General features: G+C 38.3%; 1 protein-coding gene across 1 annotated transcript; it reads right to left on the reverse strand.

The window, feature by feature from the left end:
- Positions 1-1,681: 1,681 nt before the first annotated feature.
- On the reverse strand, positions 1,682-18,780 carry aldh1l1 (aldehyde dehydrogenase 1 family, member L1). The gene is given in 25 exon segments (XM_018667521.2): positions 1,682-2,250; positions 2,510-2,709; positions 2,868-2,973; positions 3,125-3,209; positions 3,211-3,291; positions 4,162-4,260; positions 4,618-4,717; positions 4,810-4,903; positions 6,929-7,016; positions 7,132-7,237; positions 7,753-7,823; positions 7,990-8,140; positions 9,937-10,064; positions 10,518-10,637; positions 10,752-10,760; positions 10,762-10,900; positions 11,424-11,515; positions 11,627-11,752; positions 12,557-12,694; positions 13,233-13,322; positions 14,055-14,156; positions 14,885-15,050; positions 15,142-15,376; positions 16,836-16,969; positions 18,622-18,780. Coding segments are annotated over 24 exon segments (2,709 nt in total). The 5' UTR covers positions 16,963-16,969; positions 18,622-18,780; the 3' UTR covers positions 1,682-2,194.
- Positions 18,781-23,215: the final 4,435 nt, after the last annotated feature.

Below are 23,215 nucleotides of genomic sequence, written 5' to 3' on the forward strand. Positions count from 1 at the left end.
AACATTCCAGAGCTGTGCCTTGTACACAGCTAAACTACAGCAAACTAAGCTCAGATTGTCAGGATGTTAGCCTATGTAAGATACACAAACATCTAAACCTTGTTCCAACTTAAGAATTTTGATCAGAAAATATACCAGAGTGGCATTCTATATTCCATTATTTGAGAAAATGTCTACTTTTAAAGGTCAGGTTTTCCTTGTGAAAGGAAATATGCATCAGTTAGATCCAGTCGCCTAGCTGAAATGCCTGGTTGTCATCATACAAAAGAAAGACTGCGCTATATGTCTGCCAAGCACTCATCAAGTTGAGTATGGGCTTCACACCAATTTCACCACAATTTCTTGAACACTAAGAAGTACGGGGAGAGAAATCCTTTCAGTCTCTCTCCTTTCTCAGGAGAGAGGCTATTACCTCCTTCAACGCAGGTCTCTCGCTGGCAAGACAGCAGCGCATTGATGGGTGGAAGCTGACAGCAGACTTGTAACAGTGTCCTGTTCAGCCAGAAGAAAGAGGGCCACAGAGTTGCACCCACTCTGGGTGGATCTTGCCACTGTAAGCAGGAGTGGATCTATAAGTAGAAATATGAGGAAACTGACACTTGGAGAGAGAATGGGCCCAAATGCCGAGCATGGAAAAGGCACTGAATCACCTGCACCTGAGACCTGTGTGGTACAAGCATATGAGGAAATGTGCCTCTCCTCCCTACTGAAGCTAGCATCTGATACCTAAGCAGTGGACATGCTACAGGAATGTTCTTTTGAGTCAGCATAATCACTGTGTGAAACAGGTGAGGAGGAACAGACCACACCATTTCTGCCTTACTTGTCTCATTTACGTCAGCACCAACACCGCATGGAAGCTAGCTATTAATCAGACTTTAGGTAATCTATTTAAATTTATTTATTTATGCTATAGTCAGCTGTGTGGTGTGCTTGGTGTTTTTGTTTGTTTGTTTGTTTTTTGTGAAAGTTATCTTATTGTAATGGAATACCAAAGTTACTTTCAAAATGAGTGGGTTTGAAAATTCTAGTGGTGCATTCATTAAAGCGAACATGCAGAGCAAACTAAATCAGTTTCTAAGAGCCAGTACAGTCACTGCAGACAGCGATACGGATACCTCTCCTCCTAGTCTAACTAACATTACACAAAGAAAACATACAAACAGGACAAAACAAAACTGAGCCACTGGCTCTGTGAAACACAGCAAACTAATGTAACCACCTATCAAGCAGAAACAGAGCAACATCAGTGTCTTAGGACTTTCAGTTCCTGGATGTTGCTCCACTGCTGAAAGCCGCACCAATGTTAATATGGGTCTTCCCCTGGGCCTGATCATAGCCTTTCTTTTAAAATTTATATTCCTCTGTTTGTTTCCTGTTAGGCTGTTTGCCTGCTGTTAGCCCATCTCTACACTGTAGAATTAGTGTGCACCAGAACGTCCGTTTTTTTTAACCTTCTAGAAGAGCCAAGTTAGCTCTATTTCCGTTTCCTGTCATTATGCTAAGCTAACTGCCTCCTGCCTGCAGCTTTATATTCATATATTTCTATTTTTCTTTTTTTTTTCATTTTATATAGTGTACAGATTTGAGAGTTGTATCAATCTTCTCAAGCAAATAAATGTATTTAAAATGCATAATGAAAAAGACATAATGACAAAAGTAATAAAGAGGTCTGCAGCAGTGGGGTGCTCAGCAGTTTTCATTGATAAAAATAATTAGAAATGTTATATCTCTTAAGATTTTTCTGACTTGATGTAAGCCATAAGAAATTAATGCAATCTGTTTAAAATCCTACCTGGTAATTCAATCACACTGATAACACACTGATAACAAAACAATCTCAGAAGTTACTTGGGCTATCTAGAAACATACTTCATTTGCATATTTCATTTGCATATTTCAGGACAATATTTACTACAACATGGCTCAGGTGTGTGTTTTTGAGAGGGCTGGATATTGATGTGTTAGACAAATTTAAGGTCTTTATGTAATCAATTAGTATGTTAAGGCACCTAGCTAACGCACAGTAGTCACTAGTGAGAGACCAACTCTTGGGACATGACTTTAAGTCGGAGCTGATTTCAGTGTGATGACATCTCTTCATCCAGATGACCCTGTGCATCACTCTACGTATCTCTTCTGTCATGCATCACTGCATGCACGAAGCTGATGCTAGGGTCCTCTGTAATGTGGCTTAATACTCAATGGTCACTGCCTTTGTTTTCAGGTATTCATTGAGAGCCTCTTGTCCTGTTGGGAGTAACAAAGTGACTCACAGTAAGTATGGATATCAGTCAAGACTGGTTGGTGTACACTGTCCTAATGCTACAGTTAACATAAGATTAAAATTGAGAGTTAATTGTAATAATCCTAAATTAACAGTGTGACTAAAACCATGACCTAAATTTACTCATGTTTCCTTTTCCTGGTATGAAATGCAAATTATATTACAATACAATACTAAATGGAAGAACTAGAGCTACAGAGTAACAGCAGCAGTTTTTCTTACCTAGGTCTTTGCCAAATCCAGACTGCTTAAAGCCTCCGAAAGGTGAAGCCACATCAGTCTTGTTGTAAGTGTTGACAAAAACTGTGCCGGCATTAAGCCTTTCACTGACATACAGGGCTTTGCTGATGTCGCGTGTGAAAACACCTGAAGCCAGACCGTACTCTGTAGCATTGGCCCTTCTCAGGACATCATCTACTTCGCTGAGACAGCAAGACAGAGAGGAAGTAAGGCAGTGGAGAGAATCAGAATACAGAAAAAAAGACTCAGGGCTAGTTTCATGATGTCACACCAACTCTGAAGCAAAAATGGTGATATGAGTCATTTCAAGGTGTTGTGTGTAATCTTCAGTTAGCCTTACCTGCCTTTGAACTTGGAAATGATCATGACCGGGCCAAATGACTCCTCTTTAGCGATGTACATGTGGTCTTCGACATCAGTAAACACGGTGGGTTCAAAGAAGAAACCTGGAAGAAAACATATAACAGTAACAATACATGTGAGAAATTAATATGAAATCAGTCAAACTGCATCATCCATCATATCAGGGGTAGACCACAATGACTGACACTGTTGAAACCTGAGACTCACTACATTATCTACCTTATGTTTTCTTACCTGGTCGCTTTATCTGTTTGCCACCACAGACCAAGGTGGCTCCCTCTTTGACCCCAGTTTCACAATATTCCACCAGTTTGTCCAAAGTGAGCTTTGTGGTTCTGAGGGCCATGGTCGGTGGAGCGGTCCAGTGGATCACCAATCTTCATCTTCTTGATCTCCTCAACCTGAGGAGGACATCCAAAATGTAATCTTTTAAAACCAACTGAAATGACTTAAGTCATCCCTTTTACTTTTAGTCATTAAAAGTTAGAAAAATAGGTGTTTTAGGAAATATCAGAATTTCTCCTTTTTCCTTTGTTGGCAGCAGAAAAGGTGTGTCAATATCTGATTCACAGCAGCTGGCAGGCTGAGCTGCAGCAAGGGATCGACAGATAAATTAAACAAACACACTGTAGCTTACAGGTCATGGATAGACTGTGTGTTGTTACCAGTATTATAGAAGAGTAAAGACTAAAGGTCTTCACAGGTCCTCTTTGTTCTGAGGAACCAAACCCTGATTCAAGATCCCGAGGTCCAGGATCAGGTCCAAATTCTACCCAGTGTAATTAGACAGGTTAGAGTCTCATTATACTGTCTGTGTGTTCGATATGTCCAATACCTGAGTGTACACTTTATTGTGTTGTATTTAATTTTTAGTGGATACAATTGCCATTTTAGCACATCAAACTACACTAAATAACCATAATGACAAAGAGACGCCATGTGTTACAAATTTGCACAAAACTAAAATTAAATCCATATTATACATTTAGGTATTGAGCCTTTGCTGATTCCGTCTGATATGGTGGTCAGTAACACAGGAAAGCCACAAAGGACTGTCCTGTCTCCATTTCTTTTTAATCTGTCAGAATGAAATTTAATACTGTATATGTGCTTTGGATGGGTATTTTACAAATCTCTAAGTAGGCAGCAAGATTTAAAAAAAGTGAAATTGGCCAACAAACTAAATGATAATAACTTTTTGCTGTTCAGAGGTATAGAAAAACAAAACACAATTGAGAAATGTCAGCAGTGTGAGATAAAAAGACACATACCACTTTTTTCACAAACTGGTCATGAATGGAGTCTTCCACAAACAGTCTGCCAGCTGCAATGCAGTTCTCTCCCTTGTTGAAGAACACTGAGCTCATGCCCTGGAATACACACACAATAAACAAAATAGTTTTACCTCTGTAACTATTTAAAGCTCAGTATACACGTTCTGGAAATCAGGCTAACATGAGGCTATGAGACTTTTTTTCCTCGCTCCATCTCTCCCTGCTCCATTACACTTCACCTACACCTTTGTTAAATTCACTGTATCTGCACTTCCAAAAAAAGGGAATATCTGCACTGCTGCACGGCTGTTCAATGAGTCTGGGTCACAGAAGCCTTTGACAACAATTAAGATATGTTTTGGAGCTTATTTCAAGTATAAATCTTAGAGAAAAGTTAAATATTGTATTTCAAAAAATGTGCAGAATGACCAAAAATTCTATGAATGAGCTTACCATGCGCACAGCCTTGTCCATGTCACAATCACTGAAGATGATGAGAGGGGATTTTCCTCCAAGCTCCAGAGAGACTTTCTTCACATTACTGATTGCACAGCTGTAAATGGATAATAACACAGATACACAAAGATGAGCAGCAATGTTAAATTCAATTTTGATCAGGTTTGGTAAATGCGTTTTACCTCTCACCTCTTCATGATGTGTTTACCGATTTCAGTTGAACCCGTGAAGCCCAGTTTACGGACATCAGGATGATCAGACAGACGCTGACCCACCAGAGCGCCTAAAAGAAAAAGATGAGTTAAATAGCATCATAGCTTCAGCAGTCAGCTTCAGGCTCATGGTGATGCTTGACAAGGAAGCCAATGGCTTTTATGCTTCGATAAATTTCTTGTATTATAGGCAGAGTGGCAGAGTAAGGCATCTTGGCAAAAGATTGCTGATATTCAATATTCAGTAGCAAAACAAACATCCCTCCCTTCAGTGCTCCTTCAGAAGCTCTTAAGCCCTAACTCACGGACATGCATCACCATAGAAACCAACACTAACAAATGGCCAAGGCGGAAAGCTGTGGAATCAAGTGTATCCGCTTTTTCATAGCTGAAGCAAAACAAATGCAATATAAAAGCACAGCATCCACAACATAATGGAGAAAGAACTAGCAAGAGTTAGTGGTTTAGATTGTTTTTACAGAATTACAGTGCCTGAAGACTTGTTGCTTAGCTTACAGGGAAGGCAACTTCACCTGGCATAGCATTTACATACATCCTTCCCACTGTGCTTGCAAGCATTTGTTTTCAGGTCTTCGTGTCTATAAAAGCCTTTATAAGTCTTTAAAACCCTTAATTCTGTAAAACACACCATTGCATTAATAAAATGAAGTAATTCAATGAAAATCTGAATTTTCTATGATATCGCTAGGCAAAGATAGTAACATGAGAAATATGTCATGGAACAATACTGCAATCCATTGACCACATTTAAGTTCCATAATGCTGCTCAGTTATTTGTTCTTTATGTCTTGTACCGCCACTAATTTATCTCTGATGCTAAAATAATAATTTATTCAGCTTTATCAGTTTAGCTTAACCAGTTTTATTGCTTTAAGATTTGTGAGTAATAGGCCGTCATTAGTATTTGTATTAATGCAGTGTCCTTTCTTGCCAGCAATAGCGCCACCAATTTATCTCTCGTCTTGTATAATATCTTAAGTGGTTATGGTGGAAGGCGAATGCGATATGTGCGCGGGCATCTCAGATTAATAAATCAGTGTATTAAGAAATCATTTTTCCACTTGATACCATCCTCAAAGGAGATAAAAACCTTGAGGCAGCAAAAGATAAGGCCTTTGGCTGAAATCAGCTCTGAGCTACACGGCCACTCGACATGCACTTTAATTATCTCTTTTGATAATCCTGCATCACTACCCTGCAGATTGTTTTGAAAGATTTTTGACAGTTTTAGAGTCGTCTGGCTGACACCAGCCTTCTCTAAAGTTATCCAGCAAACATTAACTTCGTTAGTGGTTTATTTTTCCTTCAACCCACAAGAAAGGCCGGGTTGATGGTAAAGTAAGTAAACTTTAATTTTCACCATTGATAGACATCTCAAAATTCAGTATGAATATGGTTATAGAATAGACTAAACCTATTTGCTTCCACCATATCACTCTGCCCATTTTACCTGCAGTTAGTTCATGATATTAATTTGATTATCTTTGCGTTTCTTTTTTATTTTATTTGTATATTTATATTCACACTATCTACATTCACCTCAGTAATCAAGAAATTGTAAATACACATTTAGACCCAGCAGTAGTGCATTTTTCTTTGTAATGGTGAGCCGGATCCCTGAACCGGAGAAATCACAATCACAGATATTAGACAGTTTAGAGTGATAAAATTTACAGTGCAGATATTAATGTAGACTTTTAATATTGATCTTGATGTCAAAATTAATGTCTCCGATTTCTGTCCCAAAATCAGTGGTGACCCATACAACAAGAGCAAAAATTAATTTTTATATCTTCCCACCTCCTGTGCACAACGACGAAGGCCATGATTGGCTGGAATGGATCGCACCAATACACTTAATTTATACCCCAAGTATAGAGCCAAGAAACAAAGATTTTTTTTCAGCACACAAAGAAGGGGCAGCTAGCAGACTATGAGGAGATATTCCCTGAATATTATTAAAAGTGCACTCGATTGTAATTGTTAACCTTACTTTTAAAGTGTATGGTTATTCTGTGGACAATCTTGATCAACAATCAGAACTACCATATAAGGCCAAATGCGTGTGTTCCTACCTGATCCAGGTAGAATATTAATGACACCCTTGGGTAGTCCCGCCCTTGCTGCTAACTCGGCGAACTTCATAGCTGTCAGTGGAGTCACCTGGAAACAAACATAAATGGCCCGTGTATTTATCTGTCACATACTATGCAGACTGCACAGCCATTTTAATTTAGTCTTGTATACACAGAGACAGATTGCAAGTGTGGAGGCTTACCTGAGCAGGTTTGAGGACTACTGTATTACCAGCTGCCAGGCAGGCTGCTGTCTTCCAGGCTAGCATCATCAGAGGGTAGTTCCAGGGAATCACAATGGCACACACTCTGAGAAGAAGGAAAGGGAGGACTTTTGCTAATGACTCAAGGGTTTGTCTCTCCTAATTTATTTATTTATCAAATATGAGGAAAAGACATTGGAATGACTGTGATTGAAGGCGATAACGTTAAATGCTGATACATTTAGGTAATCTATAGCATTTCTTGCTTCTGATCAACATCTACTCAAGACAGAGATTAAGTAAGTGATACAAATTATATTAATTATTACTAAGCCATATGGAGAAATGCATCCTGTGCCATTTTACATGCACAACTTTTTAGGAACACTGGGCAGCCTCAGAGCAGCACCAATCCCCAGAATATGGTTAGAATCTACAGAGTTACTGTTTTAAAGCAAACTTTGGTAGTTTTCGGTAGAGTCTATTAATGACTTTATAAGCTATAACATATATAATCATTTTCTTTCTACACAACATATGATTAAACAGCATGTCTGTGTTTAATCATTTAATTATAGACATGTAAGATTGATGTAAAAAAAAAAAAAAAAATCTACTTACCCTATTGGTTCCTTCTTGGTGAAGGTGAGGTTACGATTGGGTCTGGCCTGGTTAATGGGGATGGTGCTGCCCTGTGAAAAGAGGATATTATTTATTATATGTATAAATATATAATATATGTATGTATCTGTACTTGATTGCTAATTAGCCATATAGTCTTGTCATTTGGTCGCTGAATTCAGTGTTCTCATTTTATGACATTGTGACATTGGCAGGCTTTAATAGCTAATTCCTTACTTGGATCTTGTCACACCAGCCAGCAAAGTAGCGGAATGTCTGGATGGACATGCCCACGTGAGTCTTGAGTGCCAGTGTATAAACAGCTCCAGAGTCAATGGCTTCAATAGTGGCCAGTTCCTCCTGGTGCTGCTCCATTAGGTCAGCCAGCCTGTGGACAGAGAGGCACGGGATCACTTACTTGATGAAACATGCTTGATAATGTCTGAGTATAACATTACAGTTAGTTTTTCTTTTCCAGTGCAATGAATGGCCAAATATGCAGCTGACCACATTGTTACTGGTAGTAAATATAAACAGACTAAAAGAAAAAACCTAACTTTGCTTCAGAAATACTTTCATGGCACTTTAAAGCAGTAAGACCCCTTTATGATTACCCTTTGTTAATCCATTAGCCACAGTAAGTACATGTTTCTGATTGCAAGCAGTATACATTCAGATTATATACCATGTATGTTTAAGTACCAACGACTTTCTTATACACAAGTAATGTTTACATTCACTGGTTCCCACCAAACACTGTGTGTATCCCCGAGTTCTAACAAACATATTACATTTTTTTTTTCTGCATGAAACATTTTCGAAAGCTGACTTAACTGCAACAACTGTGCATTACTACTCATCAAACCATTGCCCCAAAATGTCTAAAGTCTACATTAATTAAAGTCCACATTAATATATATATATATATTATTATTTATATATTTATTTATGTATTTATTTTAACTGTCCAAGCAGAATAGCCTGATGGGAACATGGGTCAAAGACTTGCTGTTGGGGCTGCTGGGTGGGCCGCTACTATAAGTAATGGTAATGGGTAATAGTCTTGGACCCGTTTTTGTTTATTTTGTACTTACTGGTGCTACCTACTAAACAAATATGCAAATTATAAATTATGCAATGAATTCGTTTGGCCTTGGCCGGTTGGGTAATGCCATAAGTTATGAATCATGCTGTGCTACCAGTCAATTCAATGCCTTTTCTTTGATGTCAGTCACAGTATCATTGCAGTAGTATTTTCCAAGATTACCCAATAGCCCAAATCAAGGATTCACTTGAAACACAGTGGCTGCATCACAGAGTGTCACATCCATTGATGCCCTCTGCACACCCAGCAGCTGAGATGTGATGTCATCAAGCAACCAGTGTGTCAGCTTCCACTGTCTATATAGGTTTTCTTAATTCAGAGTTTACAACTCAGAACTCAATGTTGCTTCATCGGGACTGTGTGGGTGTGATTTGATAGGATTTGTCAACAACTGTCCAACATCAGACGTCTGGATCTTAAGTAAACAGAAAAACAAGCTGAGTAAACACCCGCTCTCAACATCCTGTGTCTGCATCGCAGAGAAACATTGATTTTATATATGAAACTGCTTTATTCAAAGTTTCTACCAGATTTTAATTACTTGAACCGTTTGTTTTGGAGTTAATGAGACCTCTGTAGATAATTCAGCTCCCAGTAAAAACAAATGAGTGATGAGCACCTGAACGATAAACAAAGAATCCTAACCTAAAAACAAGCTAAGCATCTAGCAACAACCTGAGCTATCGTTAGCGGCAGCTCATTTAACTGCCCGCTTCGCTTCTTCTTATTGCTGACATCTGTTCCAGTGTTTTGCTTGCACCATACGGAGAGAAGATGCACACTCGGGCAGAAACAGAACCATAAACATTAGTTCTGTGTCTCTATGATGTAAAACATAAATCTCCTCCCACCCCCAACTAAATAAAAGTTAGTCAAATAAAAATTAGTCGATTCTTTAAAAAAAGGTGTTGAATATGCTTATGTTATGCGCACATAACATAATTTTTTCACAACTGAACCTTGTCCACTTCAAACCACTGAGAAGAGCTCCTATTAATGTAGGAATCCCATCAACTCAAGGTCAGACTCTAAGTGAGAAAATACATCTTCAGGGCCTTTAAAGCTGCAGAGTTACTGACTTGTAGATGAGTCTGCCTCTGTCTCTTGGGTTCATTTTGCCCCATTCTCCCTCTTCAAAGGCCTCCTTGGCAGCAGCCACTGCCTTGTCCACATCACTTATCTGGGCCAGAGAAACATCACAGATGGCCTGTAGGACAGACAGGTATAAGAGTTAGAGGAGAGAATAGTGGCACTTCAACCTGAGGCAAGAAAATGTCCTACCCTGTGAGGTCATCTAGGTAGCATTCCAACCATATACTGGATAATTATTTTTCTTTTTTTAATATTTGAATACTGATGAGGGAGACTTCTGTCTTTTCAATTAAAATATTGATGAGGTCAGTCTGTAAAACCTGCATTATATCAAAGTTAGTTCAACCTATTATACTGTGTATTGTGACTGACAGGCATTCAAATGAGCTACAATATCTAACCATATACCACCTTTAAATACCTGTAACCTACCAACCTATCAACATCTGCAGCCACAATTTTTAGTTTTCTACAGGCTAGAAATAAAAAATTAACTGCTAACTTTTTAAAAATCTTAAATCAATCATTTTGTCTTCATTATTTTTGTTTGTTTGTTTTTGTCCCTTACTGTGCCGTCAGTGGGGTTGATGGTCTTGTAGGTCTTTCCTCCCTCTGCATCAACAAACTCTCCATTGATGAACAGCTGATGAGGCATTTTTATGGTCATGTTGTTGATGTTCTTCTCCACCTGGGGGATTAAACAGTGCATATGACAGTAACCGACATGCTGTCTTTCATTGGCCAATCAGTAACAAACATCAGTCAGTAATTGCGGTTCTCTATAAATAGAAATTGCACCAACATAGTCAACGAACCAATTCCTCTTCATTGTCCTCCCCTCTGAGCTTTCTGACACACATCTGGATGAAATCCTGGAATGTGGTATTCATGTAAACGTCTTCATTCTGCAGCTGGCAGCTACTGGCCCGAAGCTTCACCTCCTCTACAAGCCTGAAGATAGCCACAGAATGAGAGTGATGATATATAAATTAAGTTCATTAATAAATAAATAAATTCATTTCTACTGAGAAGGCGGCACACAGTGGTTAGCACTGTTGCCTCACAGCAAGAAGGTCCTGGGTTCAAACCCTGGTTCGCCCCGGGGCTTTTCTGTGAGGCGTTTGCATGTTCTCCCTGTGCCTGCGTGGGTTCTCTCTGGGTATTCTGGCTTCCTCGCACAGTTCAAAGACATGCAGGTTAACTCCAAATTTCTCCATAGGTGTGAATATGACTGTGAATGGTTGTTTCTCTGTATGTGTCAGGCTTGTGATGGACTGGCCACCTGTCTAGGGTGTACCCAGCCTCTCGCCCAATGTCAGCTGGGATTTCACTCCAGCCCTCTGGGAATTTTTTAAGTTTATACAGTTGCAGTTCTGGTTAAGAGCACCATAACTTAACAAATACAAATTCTAAAATAAGAGAAGAACAAGAAGAACAATCCTATTTGACATGCTGTAGTTTTATTATTAATTACCTGACCACATCCATTGAAGCGGCACCAGACTTGAAGAAATCAGTGGTGTCTTCAATATGACTCACATTGGTCAGAATGCTCTGCCACACTGCCTGTGAGGAAACATTGTTTAAAGTCAGCATGAGACTTTTTTTTTTTGAAGGACAAATACACATTTCCCTGGCAAATTCTTCCACTTGCATTAGTAAGAGAAGATGGTCTACCCTCATCTGTTCTGCAAAGGTTTTCTCCTCTTCAGTGAGCTCCACAGCAGCACTGCTCCCTGAACTGAAGTACTGTGCAGCAGCAATCATCTTCCCATCCTCAAATTGTAGATTCTTCACCAACAGCTGCAGACAAAGCGAATGAGAGGAAGACAAACAACTGAATAAAATGTGATACCAGTTTCACCCCAAAAAAAACCCCCAAAAAACAGATCAGCAGTATTATAGTCTCAATCTATGTATAAAGTATCTACAGTATGTTTAGTGGAGAGGAGTGTGCACAGGTCCAGATCTTGAACAATAAATTTGGTGCACTGTCAAAGCAATTGAACAGATTAGTCTGTTGTCTGCTGTCAGGGGAACTGTATTGAATGGAGTCAACAGAAGAAAACATCTCATATCATGTGACACTGTATTGCAGAGTTAATGGGAATATTTAACACCTTTAAATGTGCTAGGTTGCTGGGAATGAGCACCAGTAGCCAGTATTAGAGTAGCAAATCTCTATACACAGTAATTTTCTCCTACAGCCAAACAGTAGGCTTGGTTCGGGAAGTCTGTGTCTGACTGGAAACAAAAGCACTGGTTCTGCAATCATGTTTAATCCTTGAGTTGTTCCCTCCGCCATGAGATAGAGAAGACGCGATACGTGATTCGGCCAAACTGAACATTTTTTTTTATTAACACAAACTTGCAGCACACAATAAATGTGCAAGGTGGAAATGATAACACAGGTAAGCTAGTGGTATAAGCTTGGTATAAGCAGCCCCTCAACCAATCATAACTATTCATAGTTATGATTGCAAATTATATATATATATATATATATATATATATATATATATATATATATATATACACACACACACACACACATACAAACACATCAACAACATGTGTAGTTCTCCAAAGATTAATAAACTGACTTACTGCTTTGCCATCATTGCCAAACAACACCAGGCCTGCCTTGGTGACAATGCCGGGTTGACTGGCTCCAGGGATCTCCAGGGGCTGACCATTAGCTGTGCTGCCTTTATCCAGCAGAGTGGAGCCATAGAAAGTCACTTTCTACAGGAACAAAGACACAAGATTTTGGTGGGAAGAATATCTAATAGAACTCAACAGTTGCTGTTTTTTTTAGAAATCATATTCTTTGTAATGCATTTTTAATTACAAATAAGTTGCCACTAAATGGCAGAATTGATTTATTGATTAATTCACAAGAGTTTCAGGCAGATGTCCTTCCTCTAAGTGGACAAAAGGTGTATTTCATGATACTAATAAAGTATCAGCAGTAATAATAAGTAGGTGTGAATGTGAGTGTGACTGGTTGTTTGTCTATATGTGTTGGCCCTGCGATGGACTGGCTAGATGATGGATGGATGGATATATAATACTGGAGCAACTATAAAGTGTGTTGATTGATGACATCATAGGATAATACTCTAATATTTTCCAGAATCTACTTCATAAAATACTTACTTTTCATGTTTAAAGATTTACTTAACTATCCATGACAAGAAGATATGATTGCTGTTGCAACTTAGTATCCAAAAACACAGTCCAGTACAGGTAAAAGAAACCGTCACAGACAGTGTCCTGTTACCTGTCCATCAATCTCTGCCCAAGCACCAGGCACTTTATCATTTCCTCTGATCCAGTTGTGGAGAGCCTCAGCCGTCTGGTTCCACTCAATCTGTCATCAAAAAGCGATTACCTCTGATCATGACTATGATTACCTCTGGCAACCATTTTAAAAACAAATACATTCCTCAATTTCTAGAAAACAAACTTATTCAGCATACTCATAACCAACCACCACCAACATAACTATCTGTCATAAATTAATATCACTAGCAATATTTTCAATACACAGTTCAGATTTTTGTTGGGGCAGTTCACTAACAGGATGTTCCCCCTCTCTCTGTTAGCCAAGTGAGATTAAAAAATATGATTTGCCTTCAGATTCAATTTGCAGATATCTGATTTCTTATTTCAGGTCCTTATAAATGTTTCAAAATACTTGTTTCCTGCTCAAATTATTATCAACACTTTGAAGTTTCAAGAATTTTGAAATCAATAAAAGGAAGTGTTATTATGAGCTTTTTGTTACTTCACAGTCCCTCAGTCATGAAAGCACTGTATGGTCAAATACAACATTGAAAGCATAATAATAATCCTTAAAATTTAAATCAATCAAGCCTATCCTATTCTATTCTATTCTATTCTAAATGTGAGCATGCATTACTTTCTGGATTGGTCAGTTCTCTCTATTGTTGTTACAGCTAGAATCAAATTATGTCTGGAATACTGAGGATTTCACAGCTGCATTGTGTTACACTTACACACAAAAAGCATGTATTTTGAGTTTGCATTCACAAAGATCTATGAAACTGAAGCGATCTGTCCAAATATCCTTTTATATAACCTTAGCATTTTCCTTCTTCTGGATGCACTCATATGTAGCTCCCTCCTCTGGCTGGGTAAGTCTTGGGGCCTTTCCTTCTGCAATCAATTTCACTGCTTCCACCTGTAACCAGAGCAGATTACACATGTAGTTCAGTTTGCTCCAGCAAAGCATCAACTTCTTCTTTATGGACTTTGTCAATATAGCATTTGTCATGTTGGAAAATAGACTGCAGACATCTGGTGATACAGAAGCAGGAAGATCCATAACATGATATACTGGTAAGGATTTAAGGGATGGTAGGGCTTTTTTCCTGGGTTCACCTACTATATAACATACCTAGTAGAGTTGTTACTGAAAAGAGAATGAGTTCCTCATATTTTAGAGAATTAAAGGTGAATCCCAGTGGTTTATAATACCTTCACCAATTTACTTCAATTCCCATATAATTTGCATCACAATTATCTATTTTGCAAACCATAGTTGTTATGGTTAAGATTTAAGAATACACCAGCTACATTTGATTCTCTATGGTTTAAAATTCTACCAACAAACTCATGATACTTCTGTGGTGTTATCCATTATGGTGATAAAGACTTTTGTGAGTGACATCAAAGTTTTTTGTATGATGGCCATCCCTAAATCACAGCATGTGCCAGACTTTAACCACTGAGGAAAAACAAAAGCAAAAGTTGCACCACACATACACGAGCATCACTGTGTTTCATACCACTGTTGCCACTGTTGACACTATATTTAAGCAACATGTTCAGCCTACACCACCACAACACTATCTTAACTAGGTTGTCCTTTTTTTCCCACCCACAATGCCTTGCCCCCTAAACACTTACTGTGCCTTTGATTCCTTCTGGAAAGAGAAATCTCTTGTAGATTGTGTTAACAGTGTCATCAGGTTCAACATCACACTCCCTCTGCAGCAGGATTGGTCCAGTGTCCAGTCCGTCATCAGCCCAGAACACTGTGAACCCACCTTTTTTGTCACCGTGGATCAGGGTCCTGTGGGGAGACAGCAGGTAAAAGACTGGACATGTCACCATTGCTCCTCCCGACCCCTCGCCCAAACCTGGTGGGCATGGACATCACTCACCAGTTGATTGCAGATGCACCCCTGTGGCGAGGCAGGAGGGAGGGGTGGTAGATGATGGAGCCATGTTTGGGGTGGTCGATGACCTCCATAGGGATGAACTGGGAGCAGAAGGGCAGGACGTTGAGCTCAGCACCTGTGGCCTTGTACTGAGCCACCACCTCTGGGATCGCCTGGCCCTTTACACGCCAGCGGGGGAACTTGAAGACAGCTACACCATCTTTCTCTGCCTCAGTGGCTATGGACAAAAAGAATGATCAACTATTAAATTGTGCCATGCAAAAAATGTTTTTTTGTCACAAATGTACAGAAAGACTTGAACATTTAAAGCTGACTTTTATTATCAATGAATCACTCTATTTGTTGGATTCATCAGTTTATTGCCAGAATAGTGAATGTTGTTGTGAATGCTAAATTTCACAGTTTAAAGACACTAGAATTATTCATTTATTAATCATTTAAGTCTATATACTGTGTGTGTGTGTGTGTGTGTGTGTATATATATATATACACACACACACACACACACACATATGGAATATAGGAGAAAGGAGAAATGCAATGTTGCATTAAATTACAGTTTTGTTAAGAGGGTGAAAACTGCAACTGCTGCTGTTTTAAAGCTTCAAAATAAATTCTGTTTTTATATATAACAATGAGAAATAAATTAGAAATAATATCAAAGATTTGTGGTCTATTTGCATGAAACAATCTCTATATGATGGTGGAATGTTTACAGCTTTTGTGGTGATGTGCTGATTAATAGCACCAAGAAATTACACTTCTGACAGCACCCAAAATTATTGTAATTTTGCAAAATTGTGCAATGCTTCATCACATGTGGAATGTAAAAACTTTCAAAGGTATGATTGTCAGTTTCAAATCCACAGCGTTTGACCGCATGCATCTTCAGAGCCTGTAAGTCAAATTTCATAAGTGTTTTCAGCTTCCACAGGAGAACATGACATGAAATGTTCAGAAGGAACTGGACCAAATAAAAGCTCACTAAGATGAGTGACAACTGTTATGATGGAATTTTGATAAATGAGGGGAGCACAGTCCTTTCTCAATAAACTCTGGCTCCAACAGAAAGTCACTGCTAAAAACATAGCTCCAATATGTAGTTCCAGTTTTGAGGCATACAGCAGCCACAGTGAGGAAGAGCTACACAACTTATGTAGCTGCCATGGCTACATCATAACCTCTAAAGGCAGAATTTTAAATTGGGCTCAGCAGAATTCTAAGAAGTTGGAATTTCTGGTTCTAACCGACAACCATTGAAACTTACTTTTATCTCTAACCCTTCCTTTTTCTTTTACAGTGCTATAAATCCAAATATAGAATGTTGATTGTCTTGACATAAAGATGATCTGATATTGTCACATAAAGAGATGATATGCTGGTGATGGCTGCACTATGATGATGCAACTTTGATAGGAGAGTTAGATTTTAGAGTACCTGAGTGGTAAAACCAGAGGTGTGAAGAGTCCAAATTTCATTTGGCACCATCATGAGTCTATTCATGACAGGTCTGATAAAAAAAAAATTGCTACTTTGAAAGACATTGCCTGGAAAATTATACTCAATATGGCTTTAGTTACACAGGAAAAAATATTTACATCAATCTTTCACTCTAACTACAGCTATGTATTTATGGCAAAGCCATGTTTGGAGGTCCCACTCAGTAAAGTTCTCACCCAGTGGGTCAGCCTTGCCATCCTTGTCAGGGATGGTGAAGACTCCTACGATGGTGTGACCCTCCTTCCTCAGCTCCTTATACACCTCCTGGCCGAAGAGACTCTGACCAATCACTGCAATCTTCATCCTGACTCTGAAGCATTAACACACACCAGGACAACCTTAAAATATCTTTATAATTAGTAATCAAAGCAATCAAAGTATATGGATTACATCATATATGTGAAAAAAAAAACTTTTTATCTGAAAAGTGGGGGTTTCAAAGGGTTGAGATTTTTGCCTGGCATATATTTTTTATATTTGAAAGTTCTCTGCAACCATGAAGGAAATTAATAGGATATTTTCTAGTCTGTCTTTTGTTGTCTTTAAGTACACTTCAAGCCTGAAGAGATCAAGAATTTCACTTCAACAGACTGAATGTGTATGTACTCTTAAGTCAGACAGGACAGAACATGTCTGTGCTTCTGGAACGTTTGTATGTGTTAGGGGCTCATTTTCATTATCATTTCATGATAAATCTCTGCAAGTTTGGGTTGTTTCAGAAAAACTAAAAAAGTTATAAGATACTGACTCACATTTATGCAAACATGTCAAAGTCTTTACTGTATGTCTAGGTCCAAAGAGCAAACTGAGAAGTTTCATGTTGTTTTTACCATGGTATGGACTTTGACATGAAACTGTATGAAGAGTAAGACTATGCACATGTTATGCAGATGTTACACAGGCAGAATGTACGCTCACTTTGCAGCAAGTAAACCTAGCTAAAACCAATCCCTGCAATATATCCTCCATTCATGAAGGTTATGATCTTCCATTTCTGTTGAAATTGTTTTAGGGAGTTGTTACATATTTAGAGGTGTTTCTGTTATCTAGCCTATGTTAATTGAAATAAATGGGATGGACAAAATAATAGAAACAATTGTCTGTATAAAGCAATACAATTCAACAGCACCACAAACTGCTGACTATTAAGTTGAACCAGCACCTCTTTGAAACAGTTTCCAGACAAACTGAACATTATAACCATGATGAAGAGAAGAGTTATTGCAGGACTGTTGTATTAGATCCATTGGTTTTAACTAGGTATACCTAATAAACTGCCAACAGAGTTTACATATATATTTGTGCATAAATGTTAAGCATTCTAAATCTAGTTTTCAGTGGAGGTTACTTAAATGTAGTTGCAATGTTTTTTTAATCAAAGAATGCATGTGTGTCCAATATTTTGAATGAAATTAAATATGCTTTTCAACGCATTGAAATATTCAGAGTGCTGAGAGGCATATTTTTTTTTTTTGCTTGATACTGTCACTTATTTTTTTGTACTCGGCATTAAAATACTAACGTGAGTGCATCCAGTACAAGTGCTCAATAACCATGACTGTAAGTTTAGTGACCCTGAAGAGAGAGGGGCGTGGTCTGCTTTACTGCTCAAACCAATCATGTCTTTCAGTGTAGCTCATGCCTCCAGAGTTGGCCAATCAAACGCACAGAGAAGTTGTAAGCACTTGACAGCCAACGTTCAGACAGACAAGTTAAGTTGCGAAGTTTTGCCACAAACTAACATTCACATCAATAGTCGCATATTATCGACACCAAGTAATGCACAGCCATAACCATGCTGCGTTATATTATTATCCTTAAGTGTTGAGTCTCCTGCAAATATGAACAATCTTTATGTGTAGAGAGGAGCAGTTCGCTGACTGGACACACATTAATGAGCGTTATGCGTCATGCAAAGAAATATGAAACAGAGGAAGAAAGTAAAGTATTAGGTGTCCTTACCCTGCCTGCAGACCCAGTGCTCCTCCTGCTTGCCTGAAAAGAGAGAGCGGACGCTGACCGTTGCTTATGATTTCCTCCCCTCAGTCACACATGTAGGCCCAGTTACATAACATGCGAACAAGGCAGAGTGATTGGACAGCGCGAACCGCGAGGCTGCAGGAGGCGACCTATCAACTACTAATGTCACTGAATGAACACGGAAAGGGAGAAATGTTAATGATAAATCACTACATTATTACAATAAGATTAGACTGTCTAGACCTGATGTGTTTTCCTACTATACGCTGACTTATTCTTACCCTTTTTAAGTTTTACAACAGGCAGATGCATGTCAACGAATCTTGAATTTATCAGTTTTCTACATTTCTTTCAATTTGTCCCTAATTTGTGTGTTTAGTACCAAAATAATAAGATCAATTGCTTTAATGATTTGGTTACACACACACTGTTCCCAAATATCTCCTTTATTCCTATTATTAACAAGAAGATCCAGCATTATTCTTATTTGCAGTTTGAATTTTGTCCTTTGTATTACCTACCTACAATAATTTCTATTAATTTTTAATCAGTTTGTCAATCAGTCAATCAAGAAAAACAAGAATTAAGCTTAAAGTACTTTGAATTTAAGATGAAGTAAGAAAAGAGCAAGATGACTTACAGGGAACCTGACTGACTGACTGCATACCTAGAGGGAGACTGGCATAATTGAGCAATTGAACATTCACAAAAAAAATGTAAATACACACATGCATACATACAAAACAATCAGTCATAGGCTACACCTGACAAACACCCAATACCAATGACACCAAATAAGGAAAGCAAAGCAAAGAAGGAAAACATTCATCAATCCATTTTTTATACTGCTGCTCCTTCTGGCGAGAGGCAGACTACACCCTGGACAGACTGTCTCTATATGTCAGCAAACAACCATTCACACTCACATTCACACCTGTAAGCAATTTAGAGTCACCAATTAACCTGCATGTCTCTGGACTCTGGGAGGAAGCTGGGTTACCTGGAGAGAACCCACACAGGTACAGGGAGAACATGTAAACATGTAAACTGCACACAGAAAGGCCCTGGGTGAATCAGGGTTTGATCCCAGAACCTTCTTGTTGTGAAGCATTAGTGCTAACCACTGGACCACTGTGCCAAGAAGGAAAACAATACTTTAACAATTTACATTGGGAAAATGTAACTATTGAAAGAAAAAATACTATTCTTCCTCAAATAAATAAAGTTTAATTTCTAACCAATTAACTGCACCCTTCTTAGATCCAACACACTCCTGAGTTTTGCTGCTTCTCTGGTATGAAGAGTAGCCTTTGGAGGCTAATGTTAGAGATAGAAGCTTTCTCTATAGTTATCATAATGCTAAATTAAATTGTTCTTTCAAGGAAACATTTGAGAAAATGATTCAGAATTTACAGACCTATGAAATATAGTAGGCTGATAAAACCTGAAACTTACTGTATGTAGCATTACTAAAGCAAAGCTACTTTTATATAATTATATGCAATAATAACCGTGTCTTCATGCTGGTTTGCTGGTTTGTGTCTGTATTGCATTTACATCGTTTCTCATCAGCACAGTGAAGTAAATTTTGCAGTGAGACACAGCAGTAGACGGTTACATTAGGTCATTTAACAGCCATAAACTCTAGTCAGGTTATTTGATATCCAAAGATTAAACTCTGTCAAAACCTGATCCACTGTTGCACAACATGTTTGTCGAAAAGGCCTTGCATCACACACCAAGTCAAATCACACACATGCAATGAGAAATCTGTGACCAGGAGAATACATAAGCTCTTTCAGTCACAGAGCTCTGCCTTCTCTACAGTAACACTCATATTACTGTATTTACATCATTTTTATCTCAGAGGTTATATATCCTCTTCTGGTGATATGATGGAACATATGGTTCAGAGAATTTTTAAGCATTATGACGGCACTGATTACACCAACTGAGGCATTGTTGTCTGCTAAGAGTGGTTAATGAGGTAGTCTTGCTTGCTTTAGACCAAATGCAATTTTTAGACTCTTAGTATGTATACAGTGGACTCTTTTTCAGCCTAAGGAAAAAGAAATGATGCATCAGCTGGATGGAATTTTTAATTTCTTTGTACATGTGACAATGACAATAAAGATATTCTGATTCTGATTCTAAGATATGAAGGGTCAGAAGTTCAACTTATTTTGTTTTATTTTACTTAACAAGGCAAATGTCTTACTGGGAATAAAATCTGCTTCTCAAGAGAGACCTGGGCAAGAACGATGCATTAATCACGATTATAACAGCAAATATAAACAATATACAAAGACAACTGTCACACACCATATGGATATACACAATACCCAACTGACAAATGATATATGCATATCTAGTCATGATAAGTTATGGAGCTAGTTATGGAGAAAAGACAAAATTGCATGTACAATAATAGTGTACTGCAAGAGCACAACTGCAAGAGTGTTAGACTGACCCACTATACTCAGATGGTGCAGATATGCATAAGTCAGTGGTACACTCTGATTCTAACCTGCAAGTAGTTGTGGCTGAATATAAAACTTAATCAAATTAGGAAAAACTAGAAAGATTCCTACACTTTCCCCAACTGAACAATTTTAACTTTAACTGCTGTTTCCTGAGTGCTTGTGTCACTTGTGTGCATACATGCACGTGTATGTGTGCACCATAGCTTAATCTGAACTGGTTGATTCTGGTGCACAGTAATCACTCAAGTTAATAATCCACTCAGCATACAGTAACCTGACTATCAGACCAGCACTGCAGGCACTGTGATTGGATGTTGTGTGTGTGTGTGTAAGCTATATTTATTTCTGGGCCCCGTGCACACTGTCAATAATTAAAACATAAAGCTGACAAATATACTCATTTATTTATTTTATTGTATTTTGTTGTCGTTAATACCATTATCAAATGGATGAATTCTGTCAATCTGTGCTTCATTGTAGAAGTCATGTTTTTGTCATTCTTTCTTTTATCCACAAGGGGCTGCACACTACCATAAAACAGATGCCACTCTGGCTCTGTATCCTGTATCAAAGAGAGCTATTGTACATATATTCCAGTTGTCAGTTTGTCAGGTACACCACAACTAGATAAAGTTTTACATGAAGAAGGGAAAAGAAACTATACACAAAATAGTATACAGCATTGTATTGATTCTAACTTACTGAGCCGTGAGAGGAACAAATTGGGGCTTGATTTAGTCATAATGTGTGTTTCACAGTAAATATTTAACTACATAAAAGGTCTACAGATCTTCAGAGGATCTTGGTAAAAAATTCTTCAGCATTTCCCAACTTGAATAAATGTTCAACTTAAACTGTAGAAACATCTCTTGGAATGCCAAAAACTAGACTATTACTTGTGTTCCCTCACCATCTCTCTATGTGTTTGCTGTGTAAACAACATGTTGGCAGTGAAAAGGATGCTTTGTACCCTGCAATGTGGCCTGGAGCTCCACAGGTCCATCATGACGATTAAAATGATAACTTCCGTCTATGTGTGCCTGTCCTGATTGGCTGAGAGCTCTCTGGTAGAATCACTGTTGTGTATCACACAGACTGAGTATATTTTCACACCAAACTCAGCCAACTAATCTACACTGACATTTACTGGCTATAAATACATGCTGTGCAGAGCAGGTCCTCCATCAACTTTCCTGGAATAAACTAAAACACCTGCCTGCCTACTGTTGAAGAAAACTCTCAAGTCCTTAATTCACAGTTTGCTGTAGTGGTGGTGATTTATTACTATCCTAGAATGCATAAGTTTGTCACTGTGCATGTCTTTCTATGTGATATAAATACAGTTGGTTTTTTAAAAAAAAGTGTAAGTGCAGTCAGATTCTCTAATTACAGCGGTTCTCTTTTCTGAAGTCCTTATCAACTCTCCTTGGAATCTTTCCTTGATCTCGTGATGTTTTCCATCAAGGTCAAGGAAAGGTGGTTAGGGTCAGAGATTTTTTTGACTATTCAACTGCAGCCTAGGAATAAAACTCAGTCTCAAAACACTACTAAATCTGAATAGCCAAAGTATGATACCACAGAGTATGCAGAACAATCTATCGATGAATGATTGGAGACCCTGGGTTCTTATACTTACAGAGGGAGCTGTGACAAAAAATTGTTATACTGTAATTTCCTCTCCACTCAGTAAGTAATAAAACTTGACATTTTAGGAATGATATTTTACTTTCTGGCTCAGAGACTGATAACCCTCCTGTTACTGTAAGCTAAATGTGAAAATATTTCCAGCTGGTATTTGCCTTAGCTTATCATAAAAACTGGAAGCAGGGGGAAACACCTAGCCTGGCTCTGTCCTCAGACTGGATGAAAAAAATCTGCCTAAAGAGACTCCACGAGGTCACACACCCAGCCAAGGAATGTTCAATCATGTATCTCCTTGTAAAACCATAAGTTGTCATTTTGACATTTTGCTTTATGTGCGTATTAAACAAACAAGATACAACATCCTAGTTAGCATTTGGGGTGCTGCTTTCCCTGTTTTCCCTTGCTACCACTCTTTTTTGCTATTCTCTTAGCTTTAGATTTTCTCAGCA

This window comes from Lates calcarifer, linkage group LG12 (genome assembly GCF_001640805.2).
Source record: "Lates calcarifer isolate ASB-BC8 linkage group LG12, TLL_Latcal_v3, whole genome shotgun sequence".
Classification (NCBI taxonomy): Eukaryota; Metazoa; Chordata; class Actinopteri; family Centropomidae; genus Lates; species Lates calcarifer.